Here is a 16,981-nt window from a genome sequence, read left to right as displayed (position 1 = left end):
TATTTGATGGATTGAAATTGTTGTACGTTCATGGTCCTAGAGGATGAATCCCCTGACTTTTACTCTAGTGCTGCCATGAGGTTTCTTTAAATGAATAGAACAAAACGTCCAAAAATACAGTATGTTCAATTGGACATTTTAATGTATCTTACCACAAATGATTAAATAATGATGAAGTAAAGACTAGCTTGACAGTATATCATAATATTGTCTCCGTTATGAGACCAACAACGTCCTGTTCTTTTCAAACAAATTGCACTTGACTGATAATAGATGAGGTTTAGATTTAATGCACGGAGGAATTGACTGTCCGTCAAAGACATAAAACAGTAACCAGGGATAAGAAGAAGAAGAAGAAGAAGAAGTGCTATGCAAGCAGAGCCTGTTTTTCCAGACACTCGATATGAGTGTTAATATTGAGCTGGCATTGTTTGCAAAACACCAGGATGACTGTGTGATCTTTACGCCAGCGGATAACCAATAATTTTCCTGTTATTTTGTCTCTTGACATGACTGTCACTTTTATGGATGGCTGCGTCTCCTTGACTGTCGAAGACACTGAGGTTTTACCCGACTTTTAGCAGCCAAGACAGTGATTTTCCAGTGAAATCTTTGGCTTTGGTTAGTACTTCCGATGTCCTAGAAATGTCAAATCTCAAACGTCAGTCTATTATTTTGTTTTGACAATAGTTTGAATAGTTTAACTCCCTCTTTTTGAACAGCTCTCTTTCTGCCTGACGAGTGATGTTCCCAAAACCACTATAGTGTCAAATATCTACACAAGAATAGAAAGCCTAAAAACATTGGACAGTTGCAAGGTATATTCAAGCCAAACGTTTGTGGCTTTATGTCACTGGCAACTCAAACACTGCATACTACAGACTAAAGAAAGCCCCAGACACCTCACTGTCATCTTCATTCAGGCCTTAGTAGTGATAATGGGCTTCTGAGGCCAGCTGACTAGCAGGGAGCATGCAAGCAACGGCTATACGGGGCAGATTGGCCTCAGTGCTGCCCGTAGCGTTTGTTTATCCAACATGCTGTAATGTTATGAGAACTGCTGCTTGGGCCCTGGTTACAAGTTGTAATGTAAATATTGATGTGTATGGAAAAGGAACCCTATTTAAGGCTTACCATATGTTCTAATAATTTGAGCCGCTGATTGTGGAGACTGGATGTCTTTCTGAGGACGGATACCGCTGTGGTTTTCTCATCTGGTGACTGAGTGTGCAGGTGTGCAGAAAAGTTTCATTCAATCTGTTTTCTAACTGACTAAACTCCATTTCTTTTAACTGGTCGTTTTACATTTAGTACTTATGTTGTGAATTAAGTGAAATGATCTCACATGTCGGGAAGAACGCTAAATAACGCTACGAAGTTACACTAAATTTTGGCGAGGAAAAACTGGCATGGGGATTTTCAAAGGGGTCCCTTGACCTGTGAGCTCAAGATATGTGAATGAAAATGGGTTCTATGGGTACCCACGAGTCTCCCCTTTACAGACACCACTTTATGATAATCACATGCAGTTTGGGGGAAAAATCATGCAGTTTATGTGTTATTTTTACCTTTTCTTAAATGATATATTTAGATATTTCTGCATACTGGGGTCCCTAAACAGTCTTGGAATTACATAAATTGGGTATCACTGCAAAGTTGAGACTCTCGTGGATCCAATAAACCCAACTGTATTCAGGTGTGATGATGTTAGTCCCCATAGTAGCCATTTCATATAGAAAGAACATTTTTTTTTAAACCTCACTGTATAAAATGACCTGTTGCGACCTCTAGGATAATCACAACCTCATGAAACTTTACAGCTACAAACTAAAGAACTAGTGCATTCAGAAGATGGATGGCTTTCCTAGGTATATTGACAATAAGGGGGTTTCTAAGCAGTTTTCAGAACACAAGTGCTCGCCATACAATCGCCGAAAAATGCAATTCTTGCATAAATCTTCAAATGTTAAAAGTTTTTGATACCAAATCACAGCATGGCTTTTTCTATGGTGTTCCTCAAGGTCTTGGTGTCTTAATGTGGTATTTTGGAGGGATTATTGATTGATTAGTGGTAAGAAAATGGTTAAATTTAGCACCAAATTAAATGGTATCAACCCAAACATTGCTACAACAACTTATGAGACATAATAGAGCATGGTAATGGCCATCATAATGTTATAAACCCTTATACACTTGCACAATTCATCTTAATTAACACCTTTTTTTTTTTAATTTAATCTCCAGGTTTCCAGCTTTCAGATGATGTACACCACTTCTATGTGACTTAAACTGTTGACCTGCTATCTCCCCCTATAGATCCCCTGTACCCCCCTAAAAAAAGACAAAAACGGGTCTATGGTAAGGAGGGGTGGAGTGGAAAAGGTTAAAAAAACCTGCATATAGTCACTAATTTTGGTGGAAAAAGGGTATTATAGACTGTTATAAAAGCTGTCACTTCATAGAAAAGTTCAGTGCAACATATAAAAACTCTGTACGTTTCTATAACCGTGACATGAGCTAATCTGTGACACTCTAGCTCAGCGGTGCCATGTATGAATGTCGCTGCGTGTAGGGAGTTAGCTGTGAATGAGAGCTTTCAGGTCTGTCCCCGGTCTTTATCTCTACCATCTCCCCTCTCTCGGTGCTGCTGGAAAGACATACAGTCTACATATTGTGCATTGATGTACATATTTTTTTGGCCCATTTCATAGATTTAAAATGTATGAAATTGGAAAATAAATAATCTGTGGAAATATATGTCAGATGTCACAGATGTCACCCCAGAAGTGTGCTTCTTGGGCCCTATACATGGGCTGCAAGGCCTGTTTCTAGTGGGAGCCTTGAATGGATACGACTGCTACTATTTCTTATGTGGGGAACCTGAAACAAAACTGAAGTGACACATTTTGGGCCCTAAGGTGGAAAACTGTAATAATCTCCAGATCAAAACAATTATAATTATTTTTATTGAAGTTAAGTAGTGTGGAGAGTGAAATTATACTCACTAAGAAACGGTTATAAGTGGAGTACAAAGAAACATTTTTTTTTAGATGTGCCTTTAGACAACCAATAACCAATTGTGATACTGTGAGTCAACATGTGTAACAAAGCCATGGAATGAAAACATCTGTGTAACCAGTGTGGCAGAACCAAACTTAATACACCGCAGAAGAACGCTACGATGTTTACGAGCAAGCTCCGCAACGTCAGCATTTTTCCAATTATCATGTGTTTTTGTTTGTTGAAGCAAATATGGAAGTAGAAAAGTAAATATGGAAGTAGTTTTGCTCTGTGCGGTGCTCTAAAAACGTCCTCTCTGACCCAAACATTGATGCTCGCTCTGTGTGTCACAGTAGGAATCTTTCTTTGGCAAAGAATGCACAAGTGTTTTCTCACCACAAAGTGTTGTCAGTGCTTTCCGATCCCCCGTTTAGAATTTGACCGCACCAAGATTGCTATTGTTTTCTATATTCTGCAGAGAAAATGAAGGCACCTCCATGGGCCGAGGAAGAATGCTCAACCATGACTCTTTGTTTCTTTCTTTCTTTCTGACAGAAACTAAAGTATCGCTTGGTACCAATTATTAGCAGTACGAGAGAGAAAGAGAGAGAGGCAGTTGTCACAAATCACCTGGCGTATTTCAGGCCCCAAAGTTCACGTCAGTTGCCAAAGGCTACATCATACGTGAGGCCTAATTTCAGGAAAATAGAGACCTTCTAAAACATAATTTTCTGTTCCTACTCTCTGCCTCTTTCCGGTGCATCAATCATGTTTAATCAAAGGTGTCTGAATTTAGTTTTTGTTTGTAATTCCATGACTTCGGCGCACCGGTGGGGTTTTAGGTTTGGCCCTTTTTTTTTTTTCAAGTATGAAACATGTTCTTGTTAAGGTGGACTGCTCGTTATAAAAAAAAAAAAGGTCTTCATTTGAAATGCAGCATGGCGGTTGCTTCAAAGTCATCCTTCATCTTTTTTTTTATAAGTCAGATTTGTGTGAAGTTGTACAGCTGGTCCATACAGTGAGACTTAACTTAGTAGGTTCCATCTATCATATTGCTAAAGGACACACTGGCTGCTCCGAAAATGGAAAGCATGTAGTAGCCATTTGTCGCAAAAATCAAACTTAAATCAAAGGGCTACTGACGGATCATGGGTATGTGGTGTACGCAGTCAAAACAGTCCGTTGTCCATGCAACATGTATGTGTTTCTGATGATTTATTTATCCAAAAAGCAAGCAAAGCAAATGAAGCACAAAGAAAACATGAATGTCGCTGCCTCTCTTGCTCTGGTAAAAAAACATAAGCCCACCCAGGTGCATGCTGGTCCTACCTGCCTACCTATACAGTATATAATCGCAGGTGCCTTTTACCCAATTTATGAACAAAAGAAAACAAAATACTAATTATGCAAAAAAATAAATATAGGCTACTAAACAAGAAAATAATTAAACTAAACAAATAGCAAAAGAAAACACTATCAAATCTAATAATAAATCAAACAATACTACTTATTATTAGTAAAACAACAGCAAAATACTAAGAACAAATAAATAGCTCCTACAAAGCATATTTGGAGAAAATCCACTATAAAGGAGAATGTTTATATGATAGCTTGATTTCATTAAATAAAAGCTTCTTTTAATTTTTAGATTTGGGGTTTGGACAAATTATCAAACACTTTTTAACATTTTCTTGTTTTTTTGTGTCTTGGGCCATAAGTTTATTTAAATATCGTCTTTAGTCTCAATAATAGCACTGCTTTTTTGTCGTTGTTTTTTCAACTCAGTCCCCAAAATCACATTGAAGCCTTTGGGGGACATGTCAGAATTGACGGTGTACCTCCTATTAGAATGTGTGTGTGTATACGTATTTGTATGTGTGTGCGTCCCCTTTGAAGTCTTGAAGTCCGCCCACCCTTCTGTGGCCCTACATTGTGCCGAACAGCTCCATTTGTCCCACCTTAATCCTCTGACGTAAACTCACATAAATCACACTGAGTTGTTTCTAAAACGTGGGCAGGCTGGGAAACTCCGTCTCTCTGTCTGCTTTCCAACTCCCATGGGGAGTTTTTAAGAGCTGCTGGGTATTCATCTAACTGACCACCTGTATTGATAATGATTTCAGCTCAAAGTAGAAAATAAATACATGTCTTCTTTTGCATGGTATAGCCGTTGGTCATCCTCCACCAGGAACTCTTGATGATTTGGAGAGGTGCCCACATTAGATAAAGGCACCCACACTCCGAAAAAAGTGATAAAACAAACGAAATAGTAACAAAGCTTGTCAGTTTTTAAAAGGTCCTTATTCTCATGGGACATTGTTCCTCTCAAGAGTTGATAAGCAGTCACATTTACCAAGAAGTTTAAAAAAGGTTATTTCATTCTGTGTGTTCTACCATGGCTATTACCAACTGGGACACAGTTTTAGCCAACAATTATTAGTTTCTAGAGATGGGGCAGCATCGTGGCACCCATAGTGCATCGAGGCCAACCTCTCTCTCTATCGATGGCTCTGGGCCAGATTAAAGTGCCGGGGCTCATTGTTTACACAGCTCCGTGGTGCCACGGCTGAGCAGGCCCAAACAATGGGCCCCTGCTCCCCCTTGTCAGAGCGAGGGGGAAGAATGGAGACCTCTTGACATGGCAACCTGAAGCCTCAATGCCCCCACTTCACGTAGCTGAGAGGGTCAGAGCGAGGAAGGAAGGAAGGGAGGAAGAGGGGAGAAGAGGGGAAGTGAGAGATAAGGAAGGATGAGAATGGAGAGATGGAAATGGAAAAGATGGCAGAGGGGAGGATGACGGATGGAAGAGAGATAAAAAGGGTGTTGTAAAAGTAGGAAGCAAAATACAAATCAAGCACTGAAGCGTTTAGGAGGCAGCAGAAGTATTAAAGGATGTGAGGAGAAAAAAATAGTTTTGGGAAATAACTTAATTTGCCTCCTTGCCAACACTTAGACGAGAAGATCGATACCACTCTCACGTCTGTGTGTTAAATATAGAGATGAAGCCATAAGGCAATTAACATAGCTTTGCATAAAGTCCAAAAGTATATTTATTGACTACTCTAAAGCTCACTAATTAACACGTTGCTATGTTAATGCGAATGTTAAGCCAGGCTCAACAGCCTCCTCCCTGCTCCAGGACTTCATTACACTTCCCTATGATCTTCTGAAACAGCAGTTAGACGGCTATAGTAGCTGAATGTCTTGTTTCAATTTGCTTGCAGTACCTCATCATTAGCATCCAGAACAGTGGAGGTCATCACTTTTCTTTTCTTTTTTTTTGTGTCGCAGGTCACTTTCTGGGCAACAACACAGTCATTGATGTGCTCCGTCGCCAGGGATACGAGGTGGAGCACACCCCTGCTGGGCAGCCCGTAAACAGGTACGTTTACTGCTTAAATGCACTTAAACACACACACACAGACATCATCTAGTGGCACTTTTAATGGACTGCATTTTGTGATTTATCATGGCAATACATGTGCATATTTAACTAATCCCTTAGTATTATATGAGCTTCTAATTTTACAAAATTACTGCAATTCATCTTCCTGAAATCCTTTAAATACTTTGAAATTGTAGAGTAGAGTTTGCTAAATCCGCAACAAAAAAAGAGAAAGAAAAAAAACTTTAGTTTAATGAATGACAGGAAATGGTAAATTGCTGGTGAGCCTGATTTAGAAATCCGGACATGAGACGAACCTTAAATTTTACACTTTTTACAACTATTAAAAATCTGATAATGAACTTTAAAATGATTAATAATGAAAGACATATTGGTAAAGTAAGACAACAATAAAGGAGTCATTTTCTCAGGTCCTTTTCTGTTCCAGCAAGTTTTTTTGAATACTAATTTTCCATAAAAAGCAGAAGAAACGTCTGAGAAACAAGATAAGACAGAAGAGACTGACCATAGCAGACAAAGTGAGAAATACAGTGATGACTGAGAAAATATTATGCTTCGCCATAGTTTTTGCAAATTATGCTTTCTTCTGAAAACACGAGTCTGTAAAACTCTGAGGGCCATATTTTATCACTTGAATGGGTGTAAGGTTTCATGTTCATGCCACATTTTACAGGGCAACTGCTGCTTCATGGCCCTGACAGGAATAGATTTCCTTCAACTTTTTCACTGACTGGATTTCTAATGGGAAATCATTTTCCAAGTAAGCACGACTCCATAGTCGGTCTGTGTTCATTTTGCAGACCCGAAACAGATGTTCACGTTCTGCTTCTACGGCCCTTGTGAGAAATGTGTTGTCTGCAAATAATAAAAAACTGCGCTCAGTAGTCATCTGTTGAGTGATTCTCCTTTTGCGAGTACTCACTCTCTCCCTAAATATGAGTAATTATGTCATTACCTCATCATTTTTATTAATTTATCTGCACTATTGACACTGGAAAGTTAACTTTTTTGTTTATTTGCTGGCAGTGAACCACTAATCTACTAATCACTCAAGAGGCTCATTTTGGTGTGGATGTTCGTGATCACAGAAAAGAAAAGAAATAGCCAGATTCAGAACACTGTTATTATTACAGGAATAAAAAAAAGGGCCGTCATTGGATTTAAACTTTCAGCACTAAAATTATAAACATAACTGTTGTAATATTAACTTTAAATACCAAATGTCAGCTTTACATTCATTTGCTATTTGTTGTTACCATTGGTTTGAACTGTTGTATCATTGTTAGTCTGAAACAGGGAAGCTGTTAACGTTATCCATTAGCGATGAGCTTTAAAGTTATAATCCTTAAACATTTAATGAAATCAAACCCCATGTTTGATGCTATTTATAATTGGCTTTTTTTCAGCAATAGCCATTCAATGTATTTATCTCTTTATGTATTAGTTTTCATTGCTAGAGGTATGAGGACAATGTTGTTGTTCTCTTTTAGCCATAGTTTAATAGTCTACCTCTGCTAAAAACATGACCCAACTCTGTATGATAGCTATATTAAGTTACCGTTAATGCATAACCAAACTTTTCACACTGCTGCTGCTTGAAAAACATTCAACTGGCGAAACACGGCCCTGGCTTTTACTGTGAAGCAGTCACAGGAAACACAATGCGGTTGTCACTGCAACAAGGATTGACCACGACTTTTCATCAAAACTGCGTCTGACAAGACGCACATCTCAGCAAGGTAACCACCTTGACCCTACTTTAGAAAACTACTGGCGGCGTGCACTGCATGAAATGAGATGGTTGCAATTATTATTGACTGACTTCTTTATCAAGTAAGTTTATAAAAAGATATAAACAAATTAAAACATTTTTGGTGTTACCAGATATTGTCAAAACATATCTGATTTGTGACTAAATTACAAACATTTATCATGAACAAAGTGTAATGAGTATGTGCAGTCGAGGAGTACGGTGTAGTGGTGGGATAGCTGTAGGGATCTCATATTTGGATTTTTCAGTTTAAGGAAAAATAACAGCCCAGTGATGTCCTTTATTCACCCCGATTTTCTATTTTTTTTTTCCACTACGTAGATTGTAGTGCAGATAAATCTGACAAAAACCCCACCGGCTACCAATGAAGTGTTGTTGAAAAGGCTAACATAAGCAGAGCTCATACATCCTGCTGTGAAGCATGTAGTGCAGTCTACCATGGCACACCGTGCGGGTGTCTATCTCAGTGCAGATCTATGTTGTTGTGTGAGTGCGTGAATGAATGAGTGTGAGTTTGTCACAGCACAAAATTCATCCCAAACGTCCATGGAAACCACAAATCATAATCGATCTCTCCGCCATTAATCCATTTGTTCAGGATCTGATCACTCACAGGCAGTGGATATGGAAAAGATGTTTGTTTTTTGGTGGAGGATTCCACCTGAGGTGGCTTTGCTCGTCTCTCCAAACCAAACTCAATTATGTTTTGGCATGAATTCGGCCCATATTGGGATTTTGCACAAACTTTCACTTCGCATGCACCCCACTGACAGGGACATGATTTAAAAAAGCATAGAGGAAAACAAGCATTGCTGAGACTCCAAACCAAACTCAATTATGCATTGGCATGAAGTCGGCCCATTTGGGATTTTGCAAACTTTCACCTAGCATGCACCCCAGTAGCAGGGAGTTGCATTAAAAAAAAGAGGAAAACAAGCATTCCTGAGACTTACACTTGTCAGCTGTAATTTGCATGCAAACAACAACAATCTACAGCCTTCAGAGCTTCTGCAGATAGTTATATTGAAGAAAAACAATAAAGAATGTCTCGCTATCATACCATTTTACTCCAGGATTATTGATAATTGATCAAGTGTAAACAAACGGTACGTGCTGTGACAATCTTGTGTTCCCGTGATGTGCACCCTCTAGGAGATCATCATCCAGGCCTGACTCGCCAGGGTCAGAAGACCACCACGACGAGCCCCCTCTTCTCGAGCCTTTCCTCCACGAGCTCCCGCACAAAGAGGACGAGCACGGGCGTCCCCTGGAGGACGATCTGCTACCCCACATGCTTCTGCCACCGGATAGCCTAGAGCTGCTGGAGAAAGCAGAGAGGAGAATGCTGAAGAAAAAGAGGAGGAACAAGCAGAAGAAACAGCGGCACCGGCATTTCAACGACCTCTGGGTTCGCATCGAGGAGAGGTAAGGGGACGGGGAGGAGGAGAAAAGATGAGCGTACATAAGGATCTTGTTTCTGATATACATCTGTCATCAATGACTTGGCTGTCTCTTTTTGCTGTGAAAAGGGGATGCGGAGAGATGTAGAAAAGGTGAGACGGAAGGTCACAGGTGGGGACAAAAGAAAAGAAAAGAGTATAAGCTGAGAGAAGAAAGACAGAGAGGATGTGAGAGGAGAAGAGGGGGAATTGGAAATGTGTAATTTCAGTCTTTCCACCTGTCTATAGAATAGAACTGACACTTCCTGGTGTGATGCCGCAGGCTTAAACAGTAACCATATCACATCACCATATACTCTTCATGCAGTCTGCACACACTTCACCACACACACACACTCCCTGCAGTGTAGTATGAGTCCAGACTAGTTCCTAGCTGGTATAAGTGTCTTGGATATGAGAATAGCAGCCTGGGAATTCCTACTAAGTATCCGGTTTTGGTCTCGCAGTAGCTCCAGGCAGGGATATAACCGGACAACAAAACAAGCTCACCTTTCAGACAAAAAAGAGACCTCTGCACAAGGTGTGGTCCGCCGTGTTGAAACTTATTTTAGTTTGTTTTGAGGGTAACATTTCTATGTTGCCATGGATATGATTGTACAGGAAGCAAAAAGGTTAATTTGACCCGACATCCGTTTTCTACACCCGCTTACCCCGCTCGGAGTTGGAGGCTTTCACAGCGTGCACTGCAATGCGAGAGGCTTTAGTCTATGACGAGGGCAACACATACCATACAGTCAGACAACCACATGAATTCACACCTACGGGCTATTTAGAGTTTCCAGTTCACCTGACTTGCACATCTTTGGACTGTGAGAGGAAACCGGAGCACCTGAAGTAAACCCACTCAAACACGAGGAGAACGTCACACAAAAAATGACCCCGGGACCTTTTTGCTGTGAGGAGACAAAGCAAAAAACCACTGAGCCACCTTGCCAACCTCTCACTGACAAATTATTTTATATATGAATTTTACAACTATGTGTTAAAAGAACTTCAATTCAATTCAATTCATACCTCATCGTCTCGTTTCCCCAAGAGGGAATTTAATTAACTGCACAGTCATCAGCCTAAAGGTCAAGAAGACTATCTTATGTCTCTAAGATATTAGGGCTGTCGTTAGTCGACTAACACTCCCTATTAACAACGCAAACTACGATTTTGTCGACTAATCAATTAGTTGATTTAATCGACAGATCAGTTTCACCACAAATAATCACACAAAAGCACCACTTTAAATCTTGTGTTTACCAGAAATGCGCTAATACGTTTCTCATAAATAAATCATTCAGCATGAAAAAGCATAAAATACAACTAATCGACTAAATAAATCTTTTATATGATTCCTGAATGACCATGTGTTTGCATGATGGAGTCAACCCGCCCAGACTCTTAGTTTGTGTGGAACATACAGTAGATGTTGTTATCCATGGCTAGTATTAACATTATACAGATGGATTGAACTGTTTACACAGGAACATAAACTCTGGTCCTGTCGGAGCCACAGGCTACCATTACACATGTCATTTTAATACAATATTTGAAATCCCTGGTTTGCATTTCTAAGATATCTGCACACTGTGATGTTACTTTTCCCGACTCTTCCACTTCCTCTGTTAATACATATACAGTAGCTACAAATTAGGGCTGCACAATTAATCCAAATTTTATCGAAATTGCAATATTGCCTACTGCAATTTTCAAATTGTAGGATGAGGAGGAAATTGCAATATTTGTGAAATGTGTGTCAAAATACAATTTTAAATGAAATATTGTCGTGCTGCAGAGATGTCCTGGCCTACACATCAGACTCTACAGACGTAAGAAAACATCTTTGTTTGGTACAGATGCCTGCAAAAATCACACCATAATCATATTAATACGTTTTAAACGAAAATGAGAATAATGATGTAAAAATGATGATACCCCCTAATATTGCAAATTACATCGCAATTGCAGATATAGTCAAAATAATCACAATTAGATATTTTTTCAAAATCGTGCAACCCTAATCCAAATTCTCTTTATATTGGGTCAAATTTTCTTTTGGGTGTCACAGTTTACTCCCACAGTCCAAAGACACGCAGGTCAAGTGAATGGGCGAATCTAATCGAGCATGTTTCTCTATAGGTTTTAGTCTGATAGACTGGCAACCTGTCAAGAATGTTTCCCCTGGCTTGCATGCTGGGATATGGTTCTGCTATATATTAAGCGTGTGAGCAGAGTCTGAGTCACTTATGTCGTTTCCTATATTAGCAGATGACAAGTTGCATAGGAAGAGTACAGTGTACTGTGAGTCCTGCACTGTGGGCGGAACATGAGAAATGAGGAAAAAGAGAAAATAAAGTATTTTTATTAAAACTTTTACCTGGTAAGTCTCCAATTATGCCAGTTATTTCAAAATTGGGATTATCAATAATTGTTTTGTAGTAGTAGTTTGCAAAATTAGACCCGTGCAGGACTCTGCTCTTAAGCATTTAGTGATTTTTACCTCCGTATGAACATGTATTATTTTTCCATGTACAGTATTCAAAATTCGTGACGGAAAGAAAAGTCCAACCATGTAGCATCTGTTCTTCACGGGAACAGAGCCGGTTTGTGTGAACGTTTGTGTACATTATGTCTGCAGAAATGTTTTCTCTCTTTCCCAGAGACCCCTGTATTTCGAACGGAAAGGAAACAGACTGTTTGTGTACACATGTTACAAAGTGTACACGGTGCACGTCTTTGTATATTTGAATGTCTGAAAAGGTGGCCGAGTGAGAAAGGCAGAGAGGAGGGAGTCCAGAAAAACAGAAGCAACTATACAGACAGCGCCACAGTTCTCTGTTGTGTTTGATGCGTGGCCACGGAGCGACGTGTCACACCTGTTTTCCCTGCACCTCTCCTGACCCTCGGACCTAAATAAACCTGCCTCGTAACTTCTCAAAACAAGCCTAATGTTTTCTCTTGACTTTTGAATATTAGCTTCAATAATTTACGGAAACTTTTTAATAAATCAATCTTGCTAAAAAAGTAACAGTTAAGTGTTCTGCTCCCTGCTCGGTCTGAAATAATCTCGCATATTAAAATGTATTGAATGACTAAAGCCTGAAGTTGGAGGCAGTACAGCCTTGAGCCAACACTAATCAATGCAAAGCAAATCATATTAACTCCCAATTATCTGTGAGTAATGGGAACACTATCAGTCGAGATTCATTTGTGAGGGAAATATTTGAACATTTTTAAGCTCGGCATTTCAAACTGACCTGTGCCAAAAAGAGTTTAATCTGCTAACGAGCTTCTGTTTGATTCTGGAGAGTTTCTGCTTTGGCTTGGTGGTTTGTTCTCTCATCTATCATTGACTCTAACACCGCATTTTTTGGCTATCTTATTTTGACTGGCACTATAACTCTCCATACTTTTCCAACTATGTCCCTTCTTCAGCCATCCGAACTGAAGCTCATTTCTCCACAGCAATCCATCTCATCATACTCTCATTTGTCTACAGACAAGTCAGAATGAGGACTGATGATAGAAATTTCAGGGGCTGGAACCATAATTTCATTCCTTTTTTTTAAATGGTGATAGATTTATTTTTCTTGCCAAACTGCCGCTGCAGCCCACTGGTATGAGGAGATCCCGACTTCAGGAACTTGTGTGTTTGTTTTGCCTGGCCTCGGCCCAGTCCAAACCACACAAGCACTGCAGTCTCCGCATCAAACAGGAGAGCAGAAACAATTTAATTGCCAGACTTGTTTAGAAAAGGACAGATAAAGAGAGGCAGACAGGATATATAATATTTGGGGGGGGGAGAGAAAAACAGAGTAGAAGCATGCAGGCTGATTGGCTGTTTGGTTTATAGCCACGAGCTGATCAATGAGTTGAACGCCGAGGAGTTTTTGTATTTGTGAAATCTCTGCTGATTGGCCAGCTCTGTAGCAGTGGATTCCTTTGTCGAAAAAATTTTCCTTTGTAGCCTTCACCATCATTAATATTTCCATTGTTTTTTCCCCTGCTGTCTGCATATTTTCTCTGGCTATTGTGTATGATATGGGGATATAGAGAGACTCATGTTCTTTCGCGGATTATTATGATTTTCCTTTCAACCCAAAGAACAGTATGGTGGCTTATAGTGCTAAGATGTTTTAAAAAATATATGAAAATTAGTCTGGAAATAATAAGGTCTTATCCAGACTGCTGTAACTCCCGAATATGGGGAGGGTTTTGAGTTGAGCCCAGAAAAAAATTATTACATACAGCTTGTTTGGACTGTCTGAAACCTTTTTTTGAGGAGAGGAAAACATGCACATTCTCAAAATTGTTTGTGGTGCTGGGAGTAGATCCCCTCCAGTATGTACTTTTTCAAATAAAAGAATACTTCCTCCCTCACACACTTTTCTCTGCTTTATTAGTCAACGTTTCGGTCAACAAGGACCTTCATCAGGACTTTAACTTAACTCTTTTTTTAAACATATTAATGCAAACTGGACACCTGTTTTTTGCAATAAAAGAATCACAATTAATGAATAGTTATGCTGACAACGCACATTAGTGGCCCCTGGAAACTTGGTTTTAATTTCAAAGTATTTTTCTTGTGTGAATAGGCAACAATCAAATTTAAAGCTCGGAAAAAAACAACATCATTAGGTATTATGGCCTGTATCCATATAGCATTTTTTTTCTGAGCGCCAGCATCTTTTTTCAATTGTTCCCAGTGAAGAGAGAGCGTATCCGGCCACCTGGAGGAAAAGCGCTGCACCCAGCATCTGTTTTTCTGAGCGGTCCGCCTTTTTGTGCGGCCTCTTCGAGCGCTTCTAGTTCAAAATCTCTGAACTTTTCAGAAACACACTGATGACATCGCCGGCGCTCTTTTTTAAGGCAGCCAATCATCTGGTGGAATTCATCACCATGGTTACCAAGAAATGGAACAGAAGCTTGTTTTTTTGCCATTTCTGTCTATCCAGATTATTTTAATATATCAGACATACTCTGTTAACGTAAGTTAATTACGTGAGTCAGCTCCAAATAGATGATAAAAAGCAAAAGGGTGATGATAGTCTATCATACAATGGTGGTTAGAGTGGTGATGTTTTCAAGATATTGTTGTAATAGAAACATTAAAAAAAGTGCTTGGAGTGCTTTTTTGATGAAATGCTGGGATGAGGAGAACACAGACAAAAACACAAATTCAGAAATCTCTCTCTCTCTCTCTCTCTCTCTCTCTCTCTCTCTATCTCTCTCTCTCTCTCTTGAATGGTATGACCCCATCATTCATACTAAGAAGCGAATGTAGAAAATAGGTCTGGGGCGCCTTTAAAAGATGAGTAAAGATAGATTTTGTAATATTTTTTCTCTCCACAGCACTATGGTCCAGTCTCCACCTCCCCCGTTGGTTCGCATCATCAACGGTTACATCACAGTGCAGCCACCCGACAGAGTCCACAGCCACTACCATCACATATCTTCGGCATGGACCGCCTCATCGCCCTCACCATCTTTACTGATCTTCCTCTGCACATTGCTCACAGTAATCCCACAGACGTGGACTGCGCTCCTCTAGTAGAGCATTAGTTGGGACTCTATAAAGACAGCCGGCCTTCATGAGCACAAACTCTCACATGGTGGTTTCATGTATCGGCTCATGTAAAGCGAGGTCTGATCGTTGCGTCGTAAGACCTAGAGGAGGCTGCGAAAGACTGTGTGATGAATCTCGATGCAAAAAAAGCACAGAGAAAGGATATGAAATCAACCTCTAGCTGTCAGGTAACAGTACACTCCATGGATGTTAGGTTAGATAAAGGTTGTGTTGAATGGTAAAATCATGTCAATAGAGCATGTCTCTTACAAACTGAGGCCTTAATGAGCATGTAAGTTCATAATAAGGTTTCTTGGAACTTAAACGTTTCACGAGGTTTCAGTTATTTTTACACACATACACACAAAGCAGGAGCGAGTACACGGAACACAGCAGGAAAGAAGAGGGAAAGCGAACAAAAGGAAGTGTTATCTGACAACTCTCTGACATTACACAACATGTCAGTTCTCAGTAGACACTCATCATTCAAACCTCACTGAAGTGACTGTTCAGTGAATGAACACAAGAACATCACCAAAACTATTGCTGAATATTAAATACCTTCAATACGTACAACTGGAACCATATGTCCTTCGTGTGTGTGAGTGTGTGTGCGTGAGTGAGTGTGTGTGTGAGAGAGGCAAAACGAAGTCTATCAGCTCTTAACCCCCCCCGGCCTTACAAACAGACTTTAATTTATTCTTCCATTTTAGAAGAATTTTGCATAAAATCCTACTGTGGTGGGGGGGGAAATTGTACATATTGTTTTTAATATTATAGATGTATTTTAGAATTATAAAAAAAAAATGAAAATTATCAAAAGTTTTGTTGTTGTTTATATAAATATATAAATAGATATGCAGTATATTTTTGAAACGAAAAAATCAGGAACTAACCACCATAGCCCGTGTCGTCTGTCTCTCTGAAATGAAATCTTCGGAAGGGACACATGATCGTATTGTACTTTATGTATCAGTGTTATCACTTGCTTCGCTGTATGTGTCTGCTGAAAGGATTCACGTTGTGTGTGCGTTTTTGTTTTTTGTCACATAGAGATAATTTGTTTAATTTATTTAACTACTATAGTTTTTCTGTAGGCCATATGAAACATTCCCTATGTGTTTTTTTTTCATATTTTTTTTGCTTTCACTATGATGTCCAAATGTGTTATTTCCAATGTTTTCAAGTATAATTTCAAATGCATTATGATGGTAATAATAATAATTCAGTTTATATAAATACATGAAGCTGTCTACACAGATAGACCTCATACAGCATAGTGCTTTAGGTCTTTCACATTTCACTTATGGCATGAGATGATTGTAGTAGTATTACCATGACAACAATAAAATATTTATCTAGATTGAAATCTGATTTCTTCACTCATGCTTGGCTGCGAAGCAAATCAGTGGAAAGTCGGTGAGAATTGTTCCATGTTTTGAAACTGCCACTGGACGTCGCCAAAGTATATACAGTATAGTCGCCATATAGAGGCTTTAAAACTGCTATAATCAATGTTTTCATTATAACAATGGATTACATAACTATGTGGAGTGTGAAAGGGGTTGCTCTTCATGACAAATTTCTTACAAATATCTAGCAACATGTGATGCACGTGTCAATTTCCACTCCAGTCTTTTCAAAATAAATCTCCTTAGGTTTAAAAGTAATATCGACTTGGTTAGGTTTAGACAACACAACTTCGTAGTTAGGTTTAGGTAACAAAACTACTTAGTTAAATTAAGGCAACAAAACTACTTGGTTAGGTTTAGGCAACAAAACTTCTTAGT

At 39.3% G+C, this 16,981-nt stretch overlaps 1 protein-coding gene across 1 annotated transcript in view; it reads left to right on the top strand.

Annotated features, from left to right (window-relative positions):
• trabd2a (TraB domain containing 2A) overlaps nucleotides 1–16,556 on the top strand; it is a 70,839-nt gene extending 54,283 nt beyond the window's left edge. Inside the window, exons 5-7 of the mRNA XM_037753842.1 lie at nucleotides 6,292–6,382; nucleotides 9,330–9,602; nucleotides 14,978–16,556. Coding sequence (XP_037609770.1) covers nucleotides 6,292–6,382; nucleotides 9,330–9,602; nucleotides 14,978–15,176 — 563 coding nt within the window. The 3' untranslated portion in view covers nucleotides 15,177–16,556. The remainder of the gene's footprint in view (nucleotides 1–6,291; nucleotides 6,383–9,329; nucleotides 9,603–14,977) is intronic.
• Nucleotides 16,557–16,981: the final 425 nt, after the last annotated feature.

Source organism: Sebastes umbrosus, chromosome 19, assembly GCF_015220745.1.
Source record: "Sebastes umbrosus isolate fSebUmb1 chromosome 19, fSebUmb1.pri, whole genome shotgun sequence".
In the NCBI taxonomy this organism is placed as follows: Eukaryota; Metazoa; Chordata; class Actinopteri; order Perciformes; family Sebastidae; genus Sebastes; species Sebastes umbrosus.
Note: the sequence above shows the minus strand (reverse complement) of the source record. Positions and strands in the feature narration are given on the sequence as shown.